This window comes from Leptodactylus fuscus, chromosome 11 (genome assembly GCF_031893055.1).
Source record: "Leptodactylus fuscus isolate aLepFus1 chromosome 11, aLepFus1.hap2, whole genome shotgun sequence".
Classification (NCBI taxonomy): domain Eukaryota; kingdom Metazoa; phylum Chordata; class Amphibia; order Anura; family Leptodactylidae; genus Leptodactylus; species Leptodactylus fuscus.
Window position 1 is genome coordinate 76,518,589 of NC_134275.1, and position 16,419 is coordinate 76,535,007.

Consider the following 16,419-nt stretch of genomic DNA (forward strand, 5'->3'; position numbering starts at 1 on the left):
CAGTGGCCATAACTGTGCATGAGTGGGACCTGGGCATGGTCCTGTTGACGCTTTTTGATCTGCCGTTTGAGCCTCTGGAGGATGTTGACAAAGTGTCTGACTTTCAAAACTACATTCCTCTTGGCTATTACATCCGCCAATAGGGTAGGAGAACTCCAGGCGTTTTCCTCAGAAAAACCCTACATTTCTTTTTTGAGTACAGGGTCCAACTAAGGTTCCTTCCAGGGTTCAGGCCTAAAGTATCTTCCCTACCTAAGGGCCCCTTCACACGGCGTAAGCGCTCGGCTCATTCCGAGCCGTACACGCGAGCGCTTCTAAACACTCCCCATTCACTTCAATGGGAGCGCTCGTAAAGCCGGCTTTAGGAGCGTTCCCATTGAAGTGAATGGGAAGTGTTTAGAAGCGCTTGCGTGTGCAGCTCGGAATTAGCCGAGCGCTTACACCGTGTGAAGGGGCCCTAACATTAACCAGTTTGTTTCCCTTCCTCCTTTTGCCCTGTGCCTTCTTCTCCTGAGGAGATGAGGCTCCACGCTTTGGACCTTGTGAGATAATAAACTCCCCACCAGGGGATAATGTGGCACTGTACAGTAAACGTCCCTTATTCTCTACTCAGTCGTCACAATGCCTTTCTCTTTGCCAGATCGTGCGCGTCTAGTGAGGTTGTTTTATGAGAATGCCGGGAACGCCACAGCTGCCCTGAGAACTTTTCATCGTTTGAAAGACCTGCATTCAGGTGCCGGCCCAATGTCTGTAACGTCGCTGAGACAAATGATGAAACGTTTTGAGGCAACTGGGTTACTGAGTCTGCAACCAGGCCAATGGCCTGTACGCACCGAGGTCGTGGAGGATGTTGCTGCAGCTGTTGAGGAACAGAGCACCAGTAGTCATAGCGGTAACTGCAGTGCACGCAGTGTTTCCAGGCAATTGGGCCTCCCATACAGTAACGTGTGGAAAGTTCTGCAAAAAGTCTTGCTGGCATACCCATCCAAAATTAGCCTTCATCACCAGCTGCTTCCTCGTGACAATGACACCCGCATGACATTTGCATTAATGTTTCTGGCCAGAGTGGAAGTGGATACCAATTGGCCATGGAATATCCTGTGGAGCGACGAAGCGCATTTTTACCTGAATGGAACGGTCAACACACAGAACTGTCACATATGGGCCACCGAAAACCCGTGTGTGCTCGAGGGGGTTCCGCTGCAATCGCCCAAGGTGACCGTTTGGTGTGGGTTCACCTCATCGTTCATGATCGGACCGTTCTTTTTCGAATATTTGGGCCCAACTGGGGTTGCCACCTGTTCTGTCACAGCAGCGAGGTAGCGGACAATGCTGGAACCAGTGGTCGTTCCCCAACAGCGGCAGTGTCTGCAGACGATCACCTTCATGCAGGATGGAGCCCCTCCTCACATCGCAAATCCTGTGAACACTCTTCGTGCACGTTTTCCTGACAGGATTTTGAGCCGCTCATTCCCTACAGCGTGGCCACCGCGCTCTCCGGATCTCACTTCATTGATTTCTGGTTGTGGGGACACTTAAAGGAGCGTGTTTATCGGGTGAATGTCGAAACCCTGCCTGACCTCAAAGACCGCATCACGTTGGAAGTGCGCAGCATCTCACCAGAGACGTAACACGCAAGCGTCGAGCATGTTCTGCATAGGATGACCATGCATGATGGCGGCCACATTGAACAGTCATGCTAGTCGGTGGTCCAAATGGGACATCCCCAAGTATCGACAGACGGGTTTTGCGCCGCGCGCTCACTGTACAGCGCCACATTATCCCCTGGTGGGGAGTTTTGGTATTAAATTTTTTTTTCATGACGTCCGTTTCCCCATGCCTTGATTAGCACACATACAAATTTTCAGGCAATTCCGTCCATTGGGTCAGCCTGCACACGACTCCAAACACCTGAGGTTATTTTATAGCCACCCTGTATATAATCTGTTTTCCCTTAGTCTTAACAGCAGCACAAGCTTCCCCTCCCTATATATTGTAGTATTTTTGTATTAACAGGTGGGGGGAGGTCTCTGTGCCCTCTTACATAGTTGTAGTCATGCATATTCATTTATGTTGATTAACAGTTCCACCTGTCCTACCAGCACACAGGGGCAGAAATGCGCCATATTGTGCTGCTGTTAGGACTAATGGAAAAAAGATTATCTACATAATGAATGATTCTCTGCTGACCAACAGCAGAGTTTAGTCTGCCAAAAGCAGATTGGGCTACCTGGATATTTTTCCGGGGTTTAGCATGATCATCCACTTTGGGCCAGTCATCAGCCAGCTGCGCTTCCTTCTCTAATCGGCCAGTGTAGTTGTTAATGTTGATGGTGGGATTGTCCAGAGGAACCCCATCACCAATTGGCCACATGACCACTATCCAGAATCTAAAGTGTATGGCTAGCCTTACTCCACCAACTATGGCATATGTGACCTAACAGCTGAATTTAGACCAGGCCAAACCAACAGCTCCTCTATTTTTCTACAGTCCAACTCTGACTCCTGCATAATTGGCTGACAACCATGGTAGTAAAGATCCTCTAATTCATTAAAAACCCAGGGATTGACTCCTCAGAAAGTAACAAACTAAACAATTCCAATAATTATGTTATATAATTCAAAATAATTGTTTTATATTAACCTGGAGTCACTATTATTTTTCTGACTCCACCCAGACTTGGTCCTGACTACGACTACACAGCCTTTAGATGGGAATGAACAAAACCTAGTGTAACAATGGAGAAAATAATATACGTAGTTCCTGACTTAGAAATACTGTGAAGCAGTGGATTGTAACCTGTTGTCAAACTACAACTCTCAGGATGTCCTGACAACTTCGGCAGAAACAAAGGCAGAAGATTGGTAAAGCGTGCAGTGTCCAACCAAGTCCGACTCATCCTCACGAAGGGTAAAAACACTTTGACAATTCATTTACATATTTAACTTTTTATTTTATTTATTGTTTTAAAAAGTATACACCCAAAAATAAGTTCGGCTTAGTCACCTTATGATGTGTAGTTTCTCCTGTCACCATTAGGTTTTGATATGCAGCCACCTGGTTTTATTTTTATTTGTGGTCAAGCAAACCTCCGGCAGACATTTTGCTTGATCTCGGATCTCATCAGAGGGACCTAGCTGTACATTGCTAGAGAAAAATTATTGATATCACAGTTTAGAGACACAATGCAAACAGGAATCGTTACATGGGATCGACAATCAGATCCTGCTTGGCCACATATCAAGAGTATTACATCAGATTTGGGGCAAATTTCCAAGATCAAAATATCAATCACTAACAGGCACTAAATAACAACCATCTGCATATACGTCATGGTCATAGAAGGGAAGTAGAATGCCATCTCTGCATTGACTGGGAGAACCGTGAGAGTCTTGGCCTCAGACATGACCGAAGACCTTGTCCATGGACAGAACTCACCCCAGGCCCAACTAGTAACCTATCCTAAAATGTGGTTTCCTTCAAAATAGGAAATAGAATAGGAATAGGTAGATAATCCTGCCTGACAGTGGAGGTCTTGGAAGAATCTTTGTCCTAAATTCACATGGCAAAATTTAGAGAGCAATTTTGGCCCCAAATTCCCGCCCTGTGGAACTCTTCCACCTGATTAACCCCAAAACACAGTGGGGCTCACCATAGTGACCCTCGTGCCGTCCGTTCTACAGCCTAAGCAGGATGCTTCTTCTTTCAGAGTCTCAAAAAAGGAGCATCTGCCATTGTCTCCCATTGAAAATAATGGGAAACAGATTCCACCAGAATTTGTAGTTGATTTTGTGTACAAATTTGCCTTAAAATCAGCTACAAATTCCACTGTGTGAACTTAGTCTAAAATACTAAATGGTTTTGACACAGAAGATGTTAATCTCACAGCACGTAGATTTTTATCTCTGCCTTGGATTCCCTTGGTTGGCTAATGGTAGAGCAGGACGTCTGTCTAATGAGTATGGAGCTTTCTCCACTTTCTCTTAATAATAAAGGATGAAAGAAGGATTAGACAAATTGAATTTTGACTTCTGATCTTTCTTTTCTGGTAGGACATAAGGTGTCTGGCATGTGCCCACTAGGCCAAACCAAGATTGTATGTGTATGAGGGAGTTGGGAGGAATAGCATTCAACTGAACAAGTAAGTCCTCGTAATAGTTTAGAGAAGGTTTCTGCCCATGGACTTCATGGTCATATGTGGTACTGCAAAACTCCAAGACTCATAAACTGTGATAAAATGGGGAAGTTGTCTCTAGCCTTGGAGTAGCCCAGAAGAAGATCTTCTGGTGATCCAGGCTCTAGCACAATAATGGTCCAGCAGAAGACAACCAAATTTGAAGAGGGCCCAAGGAACCTGAGTCCAACAATGGCTGTCTTATAAATTGTGATATGAATTTGGGTAGTCTACAGTTTTCCACCAGTTGTAGAACTTGTCCACAGTAACCAATGGTCTACAAAATCCATTCAAGTTGGACTGAGTTGTAAACCTTCTCCACCCCACTGGGACAGATTCCTAAAACATTAACCAATGGTAAGTGACTAAATTTAGGGTCCTTCAGACAATGCCTTCCTGTTCTGCCAGTTCTTCACTATGCGGAGAGACATTCTACTTCCTCTATGAACCCCGTCCAACCTCCAGACCGTATAACTTTATTACGAATCACTTTGGTTAATCGAGGATTCTGCATTCATCCACACGTGTGCATTCCTGGCTTATAGCATGAGAACAATGACCTTTAGTGGTGTTGTGGTCACCTCTGGAGATCCCTGTGGTGAGATGTGACCGGACTGTCTGATGGGAGATAGTGACATGTTGAGCAGACAATGGACGTCAGCACCTGTTGTCATGTTCAGTAAATATATAAATATAATAAATAACAGAAATCAGTGACTGTCTGAGCTCTGGACTCACAGAACGACTCTGAATTCTCTTTTTTTTTCTTTAAATGTTTTTATATTTACACAGAACGTCAAAAAGAACCAAGTACAATCAAAATTATCTTTACTGACACATTCATTTCGGGCCCGGCTGCTCCTGTCACCGAGGTGAAGAGGGGCCCTGCAAGTTTTATGGCACCAACCTCTGATATGGATGAAACTAACGCCCTTCCCACCTCCCTCCCCATCCAAACGCAAGTTCCATGCGACCTTTGAGGCCAAGTTATTTATAAACTCCCCGTGTCACAGGAAGTGGAGTTAAGATTGTAAGCTCTTTGGGGCGGGAGACTCGGGTCACTGGTTTTGGCTCCGCGCAGACTGACAGATTTCGAGAAATAAATAAAGTTCAATAATAATAATAATAATAATATTCATAATTATAATAAAGGATCTCTATAGTCTCCCGGAACAGCTGCCCATAATAGGAGGTAAATGCACTATGTCCCCGTGTAACCAGCTACAAGAGTCCATCCCCGGGAGCTCCTCTTGTTTCTAGTTTCTCTATTTTCTGACATTTTTTGGCTTTCTCCAATCCTCAGTTCTCCCAACCTCTGATCCTTCACCTCCCTATGCCAACCCTGGATCCTGCACCTTCACCATGACCTCCATCCACACGGCCCTTATCATACATGGTTGTGTGGCCATCACTATTCCTCCGTCCTATGTTTTATAGGCCTCCTGATCTAACACTCAGTTCCCCTTGTAACAGGAGTTACCTCCGCTGGTCAGCTCAGATACTTTTTGCTTCTCTCGCACAGAACAGAGGGGGGGGGAGGGGGGAAGGTCACAAATGGCAATGGGCAGATGACAGATGAGGAGAGGTATATATGAGAGGGGATGAGCCGGGGATGAGGGTAGGTGTATGACAGTATGTAGACTGGAGTAATGGTTGGGGAGGTATCCCCTACAGTGCAGATCTGTCAGTGCGAATCCCAGGGCCTCAGACCTGAGACAGAGAGCTTGGAGGTGGATTGAAGGGGGACTTAAAGGGTCAATGAAAGTGGAGAAGAATAGGAGGGAGGGACAGAGAATCTGATAGATTTAGGAGTCCAAAGTGAAGATAGGTTTAGGAGATAGGAGTCATATGGTGAGGGTCTTAGGATAAGTTCAGTGCGATATCCCCTTCTCTCTCCTCTCCACTTCCCACGTGTGTCCGGGGTCACACAGATTGTCTGCTGCAGGTCTGGACGGCACAGAGGGAGGGTTTCAGAGTCAGGGAGGAAAGGGGGTTCCCAGCCCCCTCCCCCATAGGCTTTTGGGCAGATGCCTCAGTGGGGGAATCCCAGTCCCCCTTCCTCCCTCCAGGCTCCTGGACGGACCCCTCAGCTCTGGTTAGTGATGGTCACTTGAGTTTAGAAAGTCTCCATTTTCTGTGATTTGGAGTCGAGGAGGCAGAGGTGGAAGGGCCCCATTCCATGGAGTCGCCAGCCTCAGACGCGGGTCTGCTGTACCCACGGAGGGAAACTTCTTCTCCTGTTGGGGAAAAGAGGGAGAGAGAGCTTACTTACAAATGTAACAGAAAGACACGACTGACAATGCAGACATGTAAATGTTACATATAGACATACATCGGGTAGCGTAGCCACGTACAGACAGAAGACGCCCTGCTCTATACACCGCTGAACAATGAAGCGCGTCTTATCATTACCACATTACTCAATATTGGCTTATAAACACGAACCCCGTCTACTAGAACTGACACCTGAAAGAAATGTGACCAACCAAAAAAAGCATTGCACATGACACATAGAAGTGGCATACGGCGATATCCCTAGCTAGATTCGGTGTATGAGGTCTCATAGGGTGATATATATTGGGTGTATATAGGGCGTGAAGGGATGGGGCATGTGTAGAGCTCCAATGTACTATTATACGTTCTGTCAACACTTGGTGCCTGAATCCTGTGATTGCAGAGTGTTTATGTCTGTCTATGGACACCGGGAAGGATTGGACTGCTGTGTATGGAGAGGTGGGGGTCTCGATGGAAATAAATCGTCCACATCTTTGTCCATACAGAGAATGATGGTAGAACCAGGAGAGGACCATGTGCTGGCTTCTTCTCTGGTCCTTGTTCGCCTTCCATTCCCCGACTGTCTGGTTGACATCTTCAGGGAATAGAGGAGTATATATATATATATATGTATATGCTCATCCTGTGATGGTGTCTGCTTTTTTCACTCATTGTAGTGCATGTGCCTATGGCAGGGAGAGGGTTGCGTTTTGCGGTTTAAAGCACACCTTCACACAAACCTGACAGATCAGATGCAGTTCATCTTAATCCCAACTCCTCCCTCCAAGTCATACTCACAGGAGTCCAGTTAGCAGAGGTAGGGGCTGCTGTTTGCAGGGTCATCACACTCGAGAGCTCCTTAAACTGTCCTGGTGCCTGCAGAACTGATATGAGGGAGGGAGGTTGTCACCAATGAATGTCTTTCCCTAACTAACAAAATAATGACCTTGCAGGGTTAAAAATAAAAAAGCAACACCGATCCTTCACTGGTTATTCCTGTAGAGCCATTACTTTGTCGATATGACTTGGGGGACGTTTTAGGACGCACCAGTCATTGTAGGTTTTTCGTGAAGGTGTGCTTTAATGGTGTTGTCTGCCCTACAATATATGGGGTGGGGTTCCCTGCTCTGATTTTAAGGTCTGCTGTATAATTCTGATAGGAAGTGATGATCTAATATGGACAAGCAGATTAATGGAGAACATTCAGATCCTGGAAGTGATGGAGCCCTTTTGGCATTGAGCGTCACCTACGACTCACATGAACACTGCTTACAGCGTCACAATGTAATGTCAGATCCTGAGACGGGGACACGGACATTAAGTTCTCTTCATTTTCCTCTTACATCCAAAGCTGAAATATTAGCTATGACTATAAATCAGATGTAGGGAAAGAAGCATTATGCCAGATTTTTATATCTTGTTTCAATTCCATTCAGTTCTTGAACCCGCTGTACTGACCTAACCTCAGGGAAGACTATGACTTCAGTGGTGTACAACCTCTAGCCCTTGTGACCGCAGACTATCAAGATACGTTGGGAGTTGAGGAGCAGAAATTGAGGCATTGGAAGGTTTTTGTAGCCCTAAAAACTAGAACATGTGACTCTCCATGTCCATGGTAAATACAGGCAAATAATGGAGAATACTGAAGGCTTATCTGTATCTGCTGAATAACGTCTCCACAAACTCCCATCTCAGTTTAGTGTCTTGGAGATGTTTGACTTCCTGTGCCATGACCTTCGGCTTCCTGTTGTCTGAGTGGGAGGGGCCTAAAGCACATCTGCATAGTATTACTAAGAGGCGGGGCTTTGTATCAGATAGAACTTCCTGTGAGCTGCCTGTACCAATGATGGTCACCTTGGCAGGAAGTCAGGCGGTTGCTAGGCAAAGATAATATACTAAGTGTATAATACCTAATAACTGACGTGTATTCAGGAATCTCGGGGGACCCCTCACATAGGTGTTTTTTGGTATAAAGACATACCAGGGATTTGGAAAGATTTCTCCATGACTAAGTTTGGCAGAGCTGTTAGAGCCGTGGTAAAGGGTTGTGATGACAACATCAATACGTGGCTAAGTCATGGAAACTGTGACCTATGTACGAGCTAGAGGTATAATTGTCCTCTTTGGTAATACTGACCAGGCAACGTTAGAAATAAAGTCCAAACGGGAACCATTCAAGAATATCCAATATGGTGGACTCTACTGGAAACACCTCATAATATCAATGCCAACCACAATATGGAGGCATCTCAGATCTTCAAATGCATCAATCTTGTAATGGCCTGTCCATACCTGGCAGGGGTCATTGAGGTTCATATTGGGTATGTGGACAGTCTGGGCTGGGTCTCATTATTTTAGGCCTTGTGGTGTGTTTCAGGCCCCTTAGGAGTTTCTCGCTCCATGTTAAGCTCTTGATACAGCTTATTCCATGTGTCACTGTGACTGGGAGCGATGTCCAAAACAAAACAAAAAAATTACGGTAAAAACAAAAAGTGAAATGGCCGCCCATAGCAACTAAAAAACCTGGTAACCTGATCTGACTGGTTGCTTTGGGCAACTGTTTCACTTTTTAGCCCCCTGTGTTCTTAGGTCACATCTTAAAAAGCAAAAATGATATACAGGTTAATGTCAAAATGTTAAAGGATAACTCCACCCGTAGCAAAAATATTCACTGTAATATTCACAATGGGTGGCGGCAGAAGCGCTCAGTTTTTGGTTGAGTCTGGGATTTTGGAGAGTTGCAGTAGACCCATGTTCCACCATTGGGCATGTTGGGGTCACCAGAACCCAGAATATCATCCCAGCCCACAGATACATAAGCGAGGATCATCGGAATCAGTGTTTTCCCTTGTGAATCGCCAACTCCATTAATAAGGTGTCACTGATTTTGTCTATATATGCAAATGAGCTCTATGGATCAATGAGAGAGTTGCGATTGCCCTAAAGAGCTCATTTGCATATTAACAAAAACAGTGACATCTCGGCACCGGAGCCACCGATTCACAAGGAGACAACATTGTGCGATTCAGGTGACCCTGAGCGATCTATCTGCAGGGGGGGCTTCTGGTGACAGACTCCCTTTAAGGGTTAATAAGATTTTACAGCATCTAATTGCTCAGTAAATATTGGGGTAGAGTTACCCTTTACTGCCCAAACCATGCATTCTTATAGTACCAACCTAGCAAAAAAGAGCAACTCCACAGCTAAGGAATGCGTGGATATATGTACAGAAAATAGAAGGAAATCATTGCCCAATTTCTCTAAGACTAAAAGGCCCCCATTGCCCCTTCTTCTGTATCGGAGAGGGACAACCCTTGTGAAGGCTTTGACACTACTGAGTTATAATCTTGGGGGACTGTGCGACTATTACAAGACGGCAGATTTGTAAGAAGGGGTGGAGTTGCTCTTAAAGAAATGTTGATATTATAGTCGGAATACTTCTTTACATGGTTGCGGCATCTGGTGACGGAACAAGCTATGAATTATATCTATGAGCGTTCGGCATATCATTACTGTTATCGGACGGGGTGATCATGAGATGATTCAGACAGGAGACAGGTGATATAATGATATTCGCCCTTCTTACCATCCCTTACTGTTTTCTTCATTAATCATAAACCTGCGCACTTTCCCTTCCCAGCGTGAGGCATTACTGCGCTGTGGGATATGTTGGCGCTATATAAATAAAGGATAATAATGGTAATAATTCTTCATATTGGCAATCTTCCTCACCTCATCCCCTCTGATGTCCATCTATCCCATGTCCTCGCTGTGATCTCTTAAAGGGCTTTTACGTGATCTAAGCTTCAAGGGCTTCTCCAAACAGCAATAGTTAGAAGAGTCCCTGGACAATGGGCTGGTTACAAGGTCCCTGCTGCTCGGACACCCAGAGATTCGCTGTAATCTGTGGGGTAGTCTGGCAATAAGGGTTCCCATTTATCTGTAGCGCCACCACAGGGGGAATGAAGCATTACAATGTCTAATCAAATCAATGGGATGCAATGCAGGACAGGACAGGACAGGTCCTCCAAAGCAAGATCTACAAACTTTGTAGCCACTCTCCACTCCAGAGATGAGCATGCTGAGGAGAAGACGCTTCATATTAACTCAGAAGTGCCCAATATTATATACAAAATGGGTATTCTGATTCTGGATAGTTTTGGGATATGCACAAGGGTGCACTGGCTGCGCTTATGGAAAGATCTGACCAAACAGGATTTTAAGAGGATTCTGTCGCCAGATCGCAGCCCTGTAGATAGGTTAGTGTCACCTGAATTACGCTATCTATCTAGATCTTCTCCTTATGTGAAGATCTTGCTTTTGTCAATATGCAAATGAGCTCTTTAGAACAACAAGGGTGCTGCACCTTCCCACTTTGGAGCAATGGCAACTCCCTCGTTACACCAAACAGCTCATTTCCATATTGACAAAAACAGCAAAATCTAAACAACAAAGGCAACGATTCACAAGGGAAAAACACAAACTGATTCCGGTGACCGCCAATCTATGTACAGGGCTAGGTTCTAAACCGAGGACTAAATCGACAAAAGGTCAAAGGTCATCAGACACCTGACTTCTCTACAGGTGAGGGGGCCAGAGGTGGTTCTGTGTCTAGCACACATCTACAGCACATCCAGTTGACGTGCCATATAGTCACAAAGCAGGACTTACAGCTCCCCTGTACAGTCACTCACTGTGGACTCTCTGTAGCCCTATCCTGGGCCATTGGCCAGTAGGACACAACATCTCCATTCTCTTGAGACGTATTGTTCCATTAACAGTAAGGGCTGGTGGTAAGTATCCATACATGGTACCAGCACTTCCCATCGCTAAAGTGGGTCATGGCCTCAGATTTGTGATATTGAAAAAGTCTGTCCATAATAAAAGACAAGGAGGACATAAAGGTCGTGCCCCATGCCTGTCCTTCCACCCACAGGACACGACCCTCCCTTTATTCTTTCGTTCACGTCACATTGCAGTAAGTACACAAGAAGCATCTTCAGTATATTTCCATCAGGAGAGAGATATATAATGAAGGTGGGCACATATGGTCGGATGTCCCACAGCTATCAATGTCCTCCGGCCCCATGGGCACCTCTTGCGCATGGGGGCCCAATCCTCCCTTCTCTATGAGAAAAGAAGAGGATAGGGTCATCGCACAGAGATTTTCCAGCATGTCAGAGAATCTGTGTGTGTGATATCGAGCACTTCCAACCCGCATGTATGGCCGGCTGAGCAATCTTTAATAAACTGTCACCTGGGGACTATGAACGGATCACATTATATCGCGTCCCCTTTAATATTAAATCATTGCTATCCGCTCTCAGTTTCTTTTACTTTTCCTCTCAATCTGCAGATTTGGTCCTTGCCCACCATAAATCTCTGCGAATGTTGCTCCACTTTCCCTTAGCTTTTTTGCTGCCCTCCCTTCTCTTTCCCCAGATGACAGACAGGACAGGGTGTGATGGTGATGTCACACACAAAGGCACAATGACATTGTAATTTCCACCTGAGCCTCGATAAGTCTCCTCTTCATATCGATTGGTTCTTGCGTGTGGTCCTTCCGGATCTCCTCCTCCACCAGCATCAACCTGAATGAAGGGGGGTGAAAAAAAATGGCCGCTGAAAGCACCAAACCCACAGGGACAAGATACTTGGAACCTTCCCAGTAGTCTAAGGATTGTGTCACATGAGGAGATATCTGAGCACTCCGTATAATAATCAAAGCTATAGATATAATAGGTAACAATGAACATGGTGGACATTCAGATCAACGGCAGAAGGAGTATCTGAGAGTTACCTCATACTCCATTCATCTCTATGGGTCAAGACACAACCCGAAAACAGTCCAGAATTCACCCTCAAGTGACACCACCTTGAGAAGATCACACAATACCCAGAGGAACATGTGTGTAATATGTTGCATGGTGTAGTCAGTGAGTAGTAGATTTTTGCAGCCTCCATGTTGGCATAGTTAGTGGCCAATGTCTTTCCCAACAGGCCCAATAATTTGCTCTCCATGTCTTAGAAGCAGCAGATGTAAGTATATGTGGTGAGAAGAACATACTCAAGAGGGAAATATTAATATTAGTCTGGCCTGACTCCTCCAATGTTGCGAATTCTGGTCACTTAGGGTATGTTCACACGATGGAAAATGGATTCTGCGTGTGAACATAGCGTGCGGCTAGCCACGACAGAATGCTGATGCTACAATCTATCCCATCATGGCATTCCACTTCGGATTAGGCCCGAATGAATTCTGCGCCAAAATCTGCTGCCAAAAAACACTCTGTGAACTATCTCTTAGAACAGGGGTCTCAAACTCGCGGCCCGCGGGCTGCATGCGGCCCCCCGAACAATTTTGTGCGGCCCGCACAAGCCTAGGGACGCCAGATCCGAGTTGAATACATTGCGAGATGATTATATCCACTAGCCGCTACGTTCTGGCTAGTGGACATATAGGCGCGATGTGATGACGTCACATCATCACATCGCGCCTACAGGTCTATTAGTGAAACTGCAGAGCGTGGCGAGGGAGCGTTGGATGGTGAGTATAAGTGTTTTTTTGTGTGTTAAACATTGAGGTGGAATGAAGGGGCTCATGACACTGGGGGCAGACGAAGGGAGGGGGGAGAACGGCATGACACTGGGGCAGAGATGGAGGGACATGAATCTGGAGGCAGAGATGGGGGGACATGAATCTGGGGGCAGAGATGGGGGGACATGAATCTGGGGGCAGAGATGGAGGGGACATGAATCTGGGGGCAGAGATGGGGGGACATGAATCTGGGGGCAGAGATGGGGGACATGAATCTGGGGGCAAAGATGGGGGGACATGAATCTGGGGGCAGAGATGGGGGGATATGAATCTGGGGGCAGAGATGGGGGGACATGAATCTGTTGGCAGATGAAGGGTGTATATGTAACTGGGGGAAAGATGGAGGGGGGGCATATAGTTTACGGGTGACTGTAGGAGGATTATACAGTGTGGGGGCACATGAAAAATGAATGAGAATGGGCGGAGTCAACATAAAAGTGGGTGGAGTTAAATTTGCCGCGATGCGGCCCGCCAACTGGCTGGGATCTTGCTCTGCGGCCCACATGCTGAGTTCAGTTTGAGACCCCTGTCTTAGAAGGATTCCTGGGAGACTCTTTTGGTTTTGTCACCCCTGACGTTTGGTTTGTTATAAGATGCAAATAGAGAAGAGAGAGAGGAGGAGACGTATTCACTGGGGTCCGGCTGACGAAAGGTTCCCAGATGAACTGGTTGGACAGCTAAACATCTCAACCTCCATCCCACACGGGGGGGGGGGGGGGGGGGGGGGGGGGGGGGGGGGTGAATTAAACAAGAACAAATATATTTTCTTTGTGGGATTTTCCCGCTTTGATCCAGTGTCCAAAGACTGACAGAGGAGAAGAATAATGACCCAGAATGGCGGCTCTGACCCTGAGGCAAGGCCTAACATTATAAACCTTGGGGATAAGCAGAGGAACTTGGTCACACATATGGGGTCCGTCAGGCCAGGTGCGGCGGTCTTGTATTCTTCCCAAGGCTCTCAGGATCAGAAGAACTGGAACTTGTAAGGTTTCTCAGTTTTTCTCACCTTTTATTTTTATAACTGTTTGCTTGTATGTCATTTTTATTCTGTCTGTTTAATTAACACTGAACGTTTGGATATTAAAGCGTTACCTTTAATGTTAGTCCTTGTAAGCTCTATCGATTTATTGCCACTTAAAGTGTTTGTTGTCTAACTGCGGAAGAGAAGAGTACATGTGTCTGTCCCAAATCAGTGGGTGGTGGCAGCGTGTATCTGGAGTGCATGAGCTGTGGTAAGGGCTTGATTTTTGATCAATTTGCAATCTGAGTGAATTCACAATTTACTCAGGCTGAAAACTGTGCAAAAATCACACCCCAACACAATCCATGCACCCAGATACACGATGGCACCATGCATGGATTTGGGTAATATGTGGCGCAAAATGGAGAGAGTGGAGGAAATTAGCCATGATGGCCAAACATTCATGTGGTGCAATAGTGTGGTACCGGTGTGATAGTGTGCTACAATGTGGTACTGGCAATGTTATAGTACAGTGGTATAGGATTTGCGTGGTGTGCTACTGTAGTGATATTGGTATTGTACAGTGATGGTATGGTACATGTGTGATACTGGTGCAGTGTGTAGTGCGATGATATAGTAGTATTGTGATACTAAGGTACAGTCATGATATGATAGTGTCATTGTGATTTGGTACTATGCTGCAGTACTCGTGTGGCACATTAGTTCAGTACTGAAGGTCTGCTACGTTTTTCCTGCCTCACCATTCTGTATAACACTATATTATTCCCTAACATACAGACACTTCTCCACCTTCTTTAAGCTGTCCATATGCCCTGATATGCGGTAAGATATCCCTTTAAGAGCAGCTGAGAATAAACTGTACCAGACTGTAATGACAGTGGGATGTGGACTCACTGGGGCAGATTTATTACAATGGTCTAAAGTCAAAACCATCTGAGTGGTCCCGGTGTTGGTGACAGATGACCGGGTGGGCCATGGACTACGATGCAGACTGTGAAGACAGTATCAAATCTGAGCAGACGGCATACATGTAGAGAGAGTAAGCAAAGAGATGTTCAGGACTTGAAACAGAAGAGGAAGAGGCCGGGACATATAAAGGAATCCAAGGCCGGAGGTCAGGACAGATAGCACAAGTCCTTACTATACCAGAAAGCCATAGCAGAAGAGACCAGGACAAGTAGCAAAGATAAGTTATAAAACAAAACCCAGGAGTCCATAGAAGAAACAAATGAGCCAAGATTACAGAAGGAAAAGTGGAACAGACTCTGACTCAAGGAAAAAGGGATGCAAGATTTAAGATATAGGCCCAACTCCAAGCCCCGAGACAAGATACATAGCTCAGATACAGAGGGAGAATTGAGGTCCAACTCCAGGACTCAGAGTACCCATTAATATTCAAGGCTCTTGCATACAGACAGAAGGAGAGCATACAAACAGAAATTCCAGCAGAAGGACATGTATCCAAACAGAAGGTCATCACACAAGAAATGCAGACAGAAATTAGAGCATTGCTTGGACATACAGACAGAAGGACATGTGTCCAAACATACACACAAATATAGACAGAAACTAGAGAACAGCTCATCATACAGACAGAAGAAGGTGTCGAAACAGGAGATCATGACACACACAAGTACAGACAAAAAGTAGAGCATTCACCTAGAAATCCATAGCAGTAGCTCAAACATTGCTCAGGCAGGGTGTGTCTAGGGAAGCAGACTTATTCACATATGCAGAGGAAACTTGCACACTATAAGGACACAAGAGCACACACAGAAGTAACCAGGCAGCTAGATATAGAACCTAATGCAACGCAACTACAGCAGTTACTAGTAAGGTACCTGACTGTGGTCGGGGGAACCAGCTAATGAAAATGGTTCTCCGTCTAATGGGCACTTGTGTGTGGACGGCAGAGATCTGCATAGCCAAGTCGTAACCGTGCACATTTATTCCCCTATGAAATTAAAATCAGAAAATGGTGTCCATGTCCACGATAGGAGGAGAATCGAGAAGGCGGCCAAAGTTATTGCAGAATATTATCAATTAAAAAGAAGAATCAAAACATTTTCTCCAGGCCTAGGCTCTAATACCCATGAAGGAAAAAGCACCACATTTGAAGGGCACTATTGTCTACTTGGTGAAGCCAACACTGAACATAAAGCGTCGTGTGTAATTCTAAAAATGATATGACTGATCCAGAATCAGGACAAGCCCCATTGGCAAGACTAGGCCTGAGCTGCAATACCAGGAACACCCGAAGGACAAGAGAGGCTGCAAGGAAGACTCCAGGTTTGGGTTTTATCTTAAACAATCCTATGAATTAATGATTTTCTTCAAATTCTGATTCTTCAGTGGGGATTGGAGCACTAGAACCCAAATTAATGAGACCT

The 16,419-nt window shown here is 45.6% G+C and overlaps 1 protein-coding gene across 11 annotated transcripts in view; it reads right to left on the bottom strand.

The window, feature by feature from the left end:
- Positions 1 to 4,074: 4,074 nt before the first annotated feature.
- The window catches only part of SYNGAP1 (synaptic Ras GTPase activating protein 1), a 152,618-nt gene continuing 140,273 nt past the window's right edge, over positions 4,075 to 16,419 (bottom strand). For 6 of the 11 annotated variants that reach the window (XM_075259216.1, XM_075259218.1, XM_075259217.1 and 3 more), the window contains 3 exons: positions 11,959 to 12,040; positions 7,248 to 7,333; positions 4,075 to 6,412 (listed from right to left, as the gene is read on the bottom strand). In XM_075259216.1, the coding sequence (XP_075115317.1) occupies positions 6,272 to 6,412; positions 7,248 to 7,333; positions 11,959 to 12,040 (309 nt within the window). In that variant the 3' untranslated portion in view covers positions 4,075 to 6,271. Of the gene's footprint in view, positions 6,413 to 7,247; positions 7,334 to 10,035; positions 10,125 to 11,958; positions 12,041 to 16,419 lie in introns of all 11 variants that reach the window. The other 5 variants (XM_075259220.1, XM_075259221.1, XM_075259222.1 and 2 more) reach the window with 4 other exon arrangements.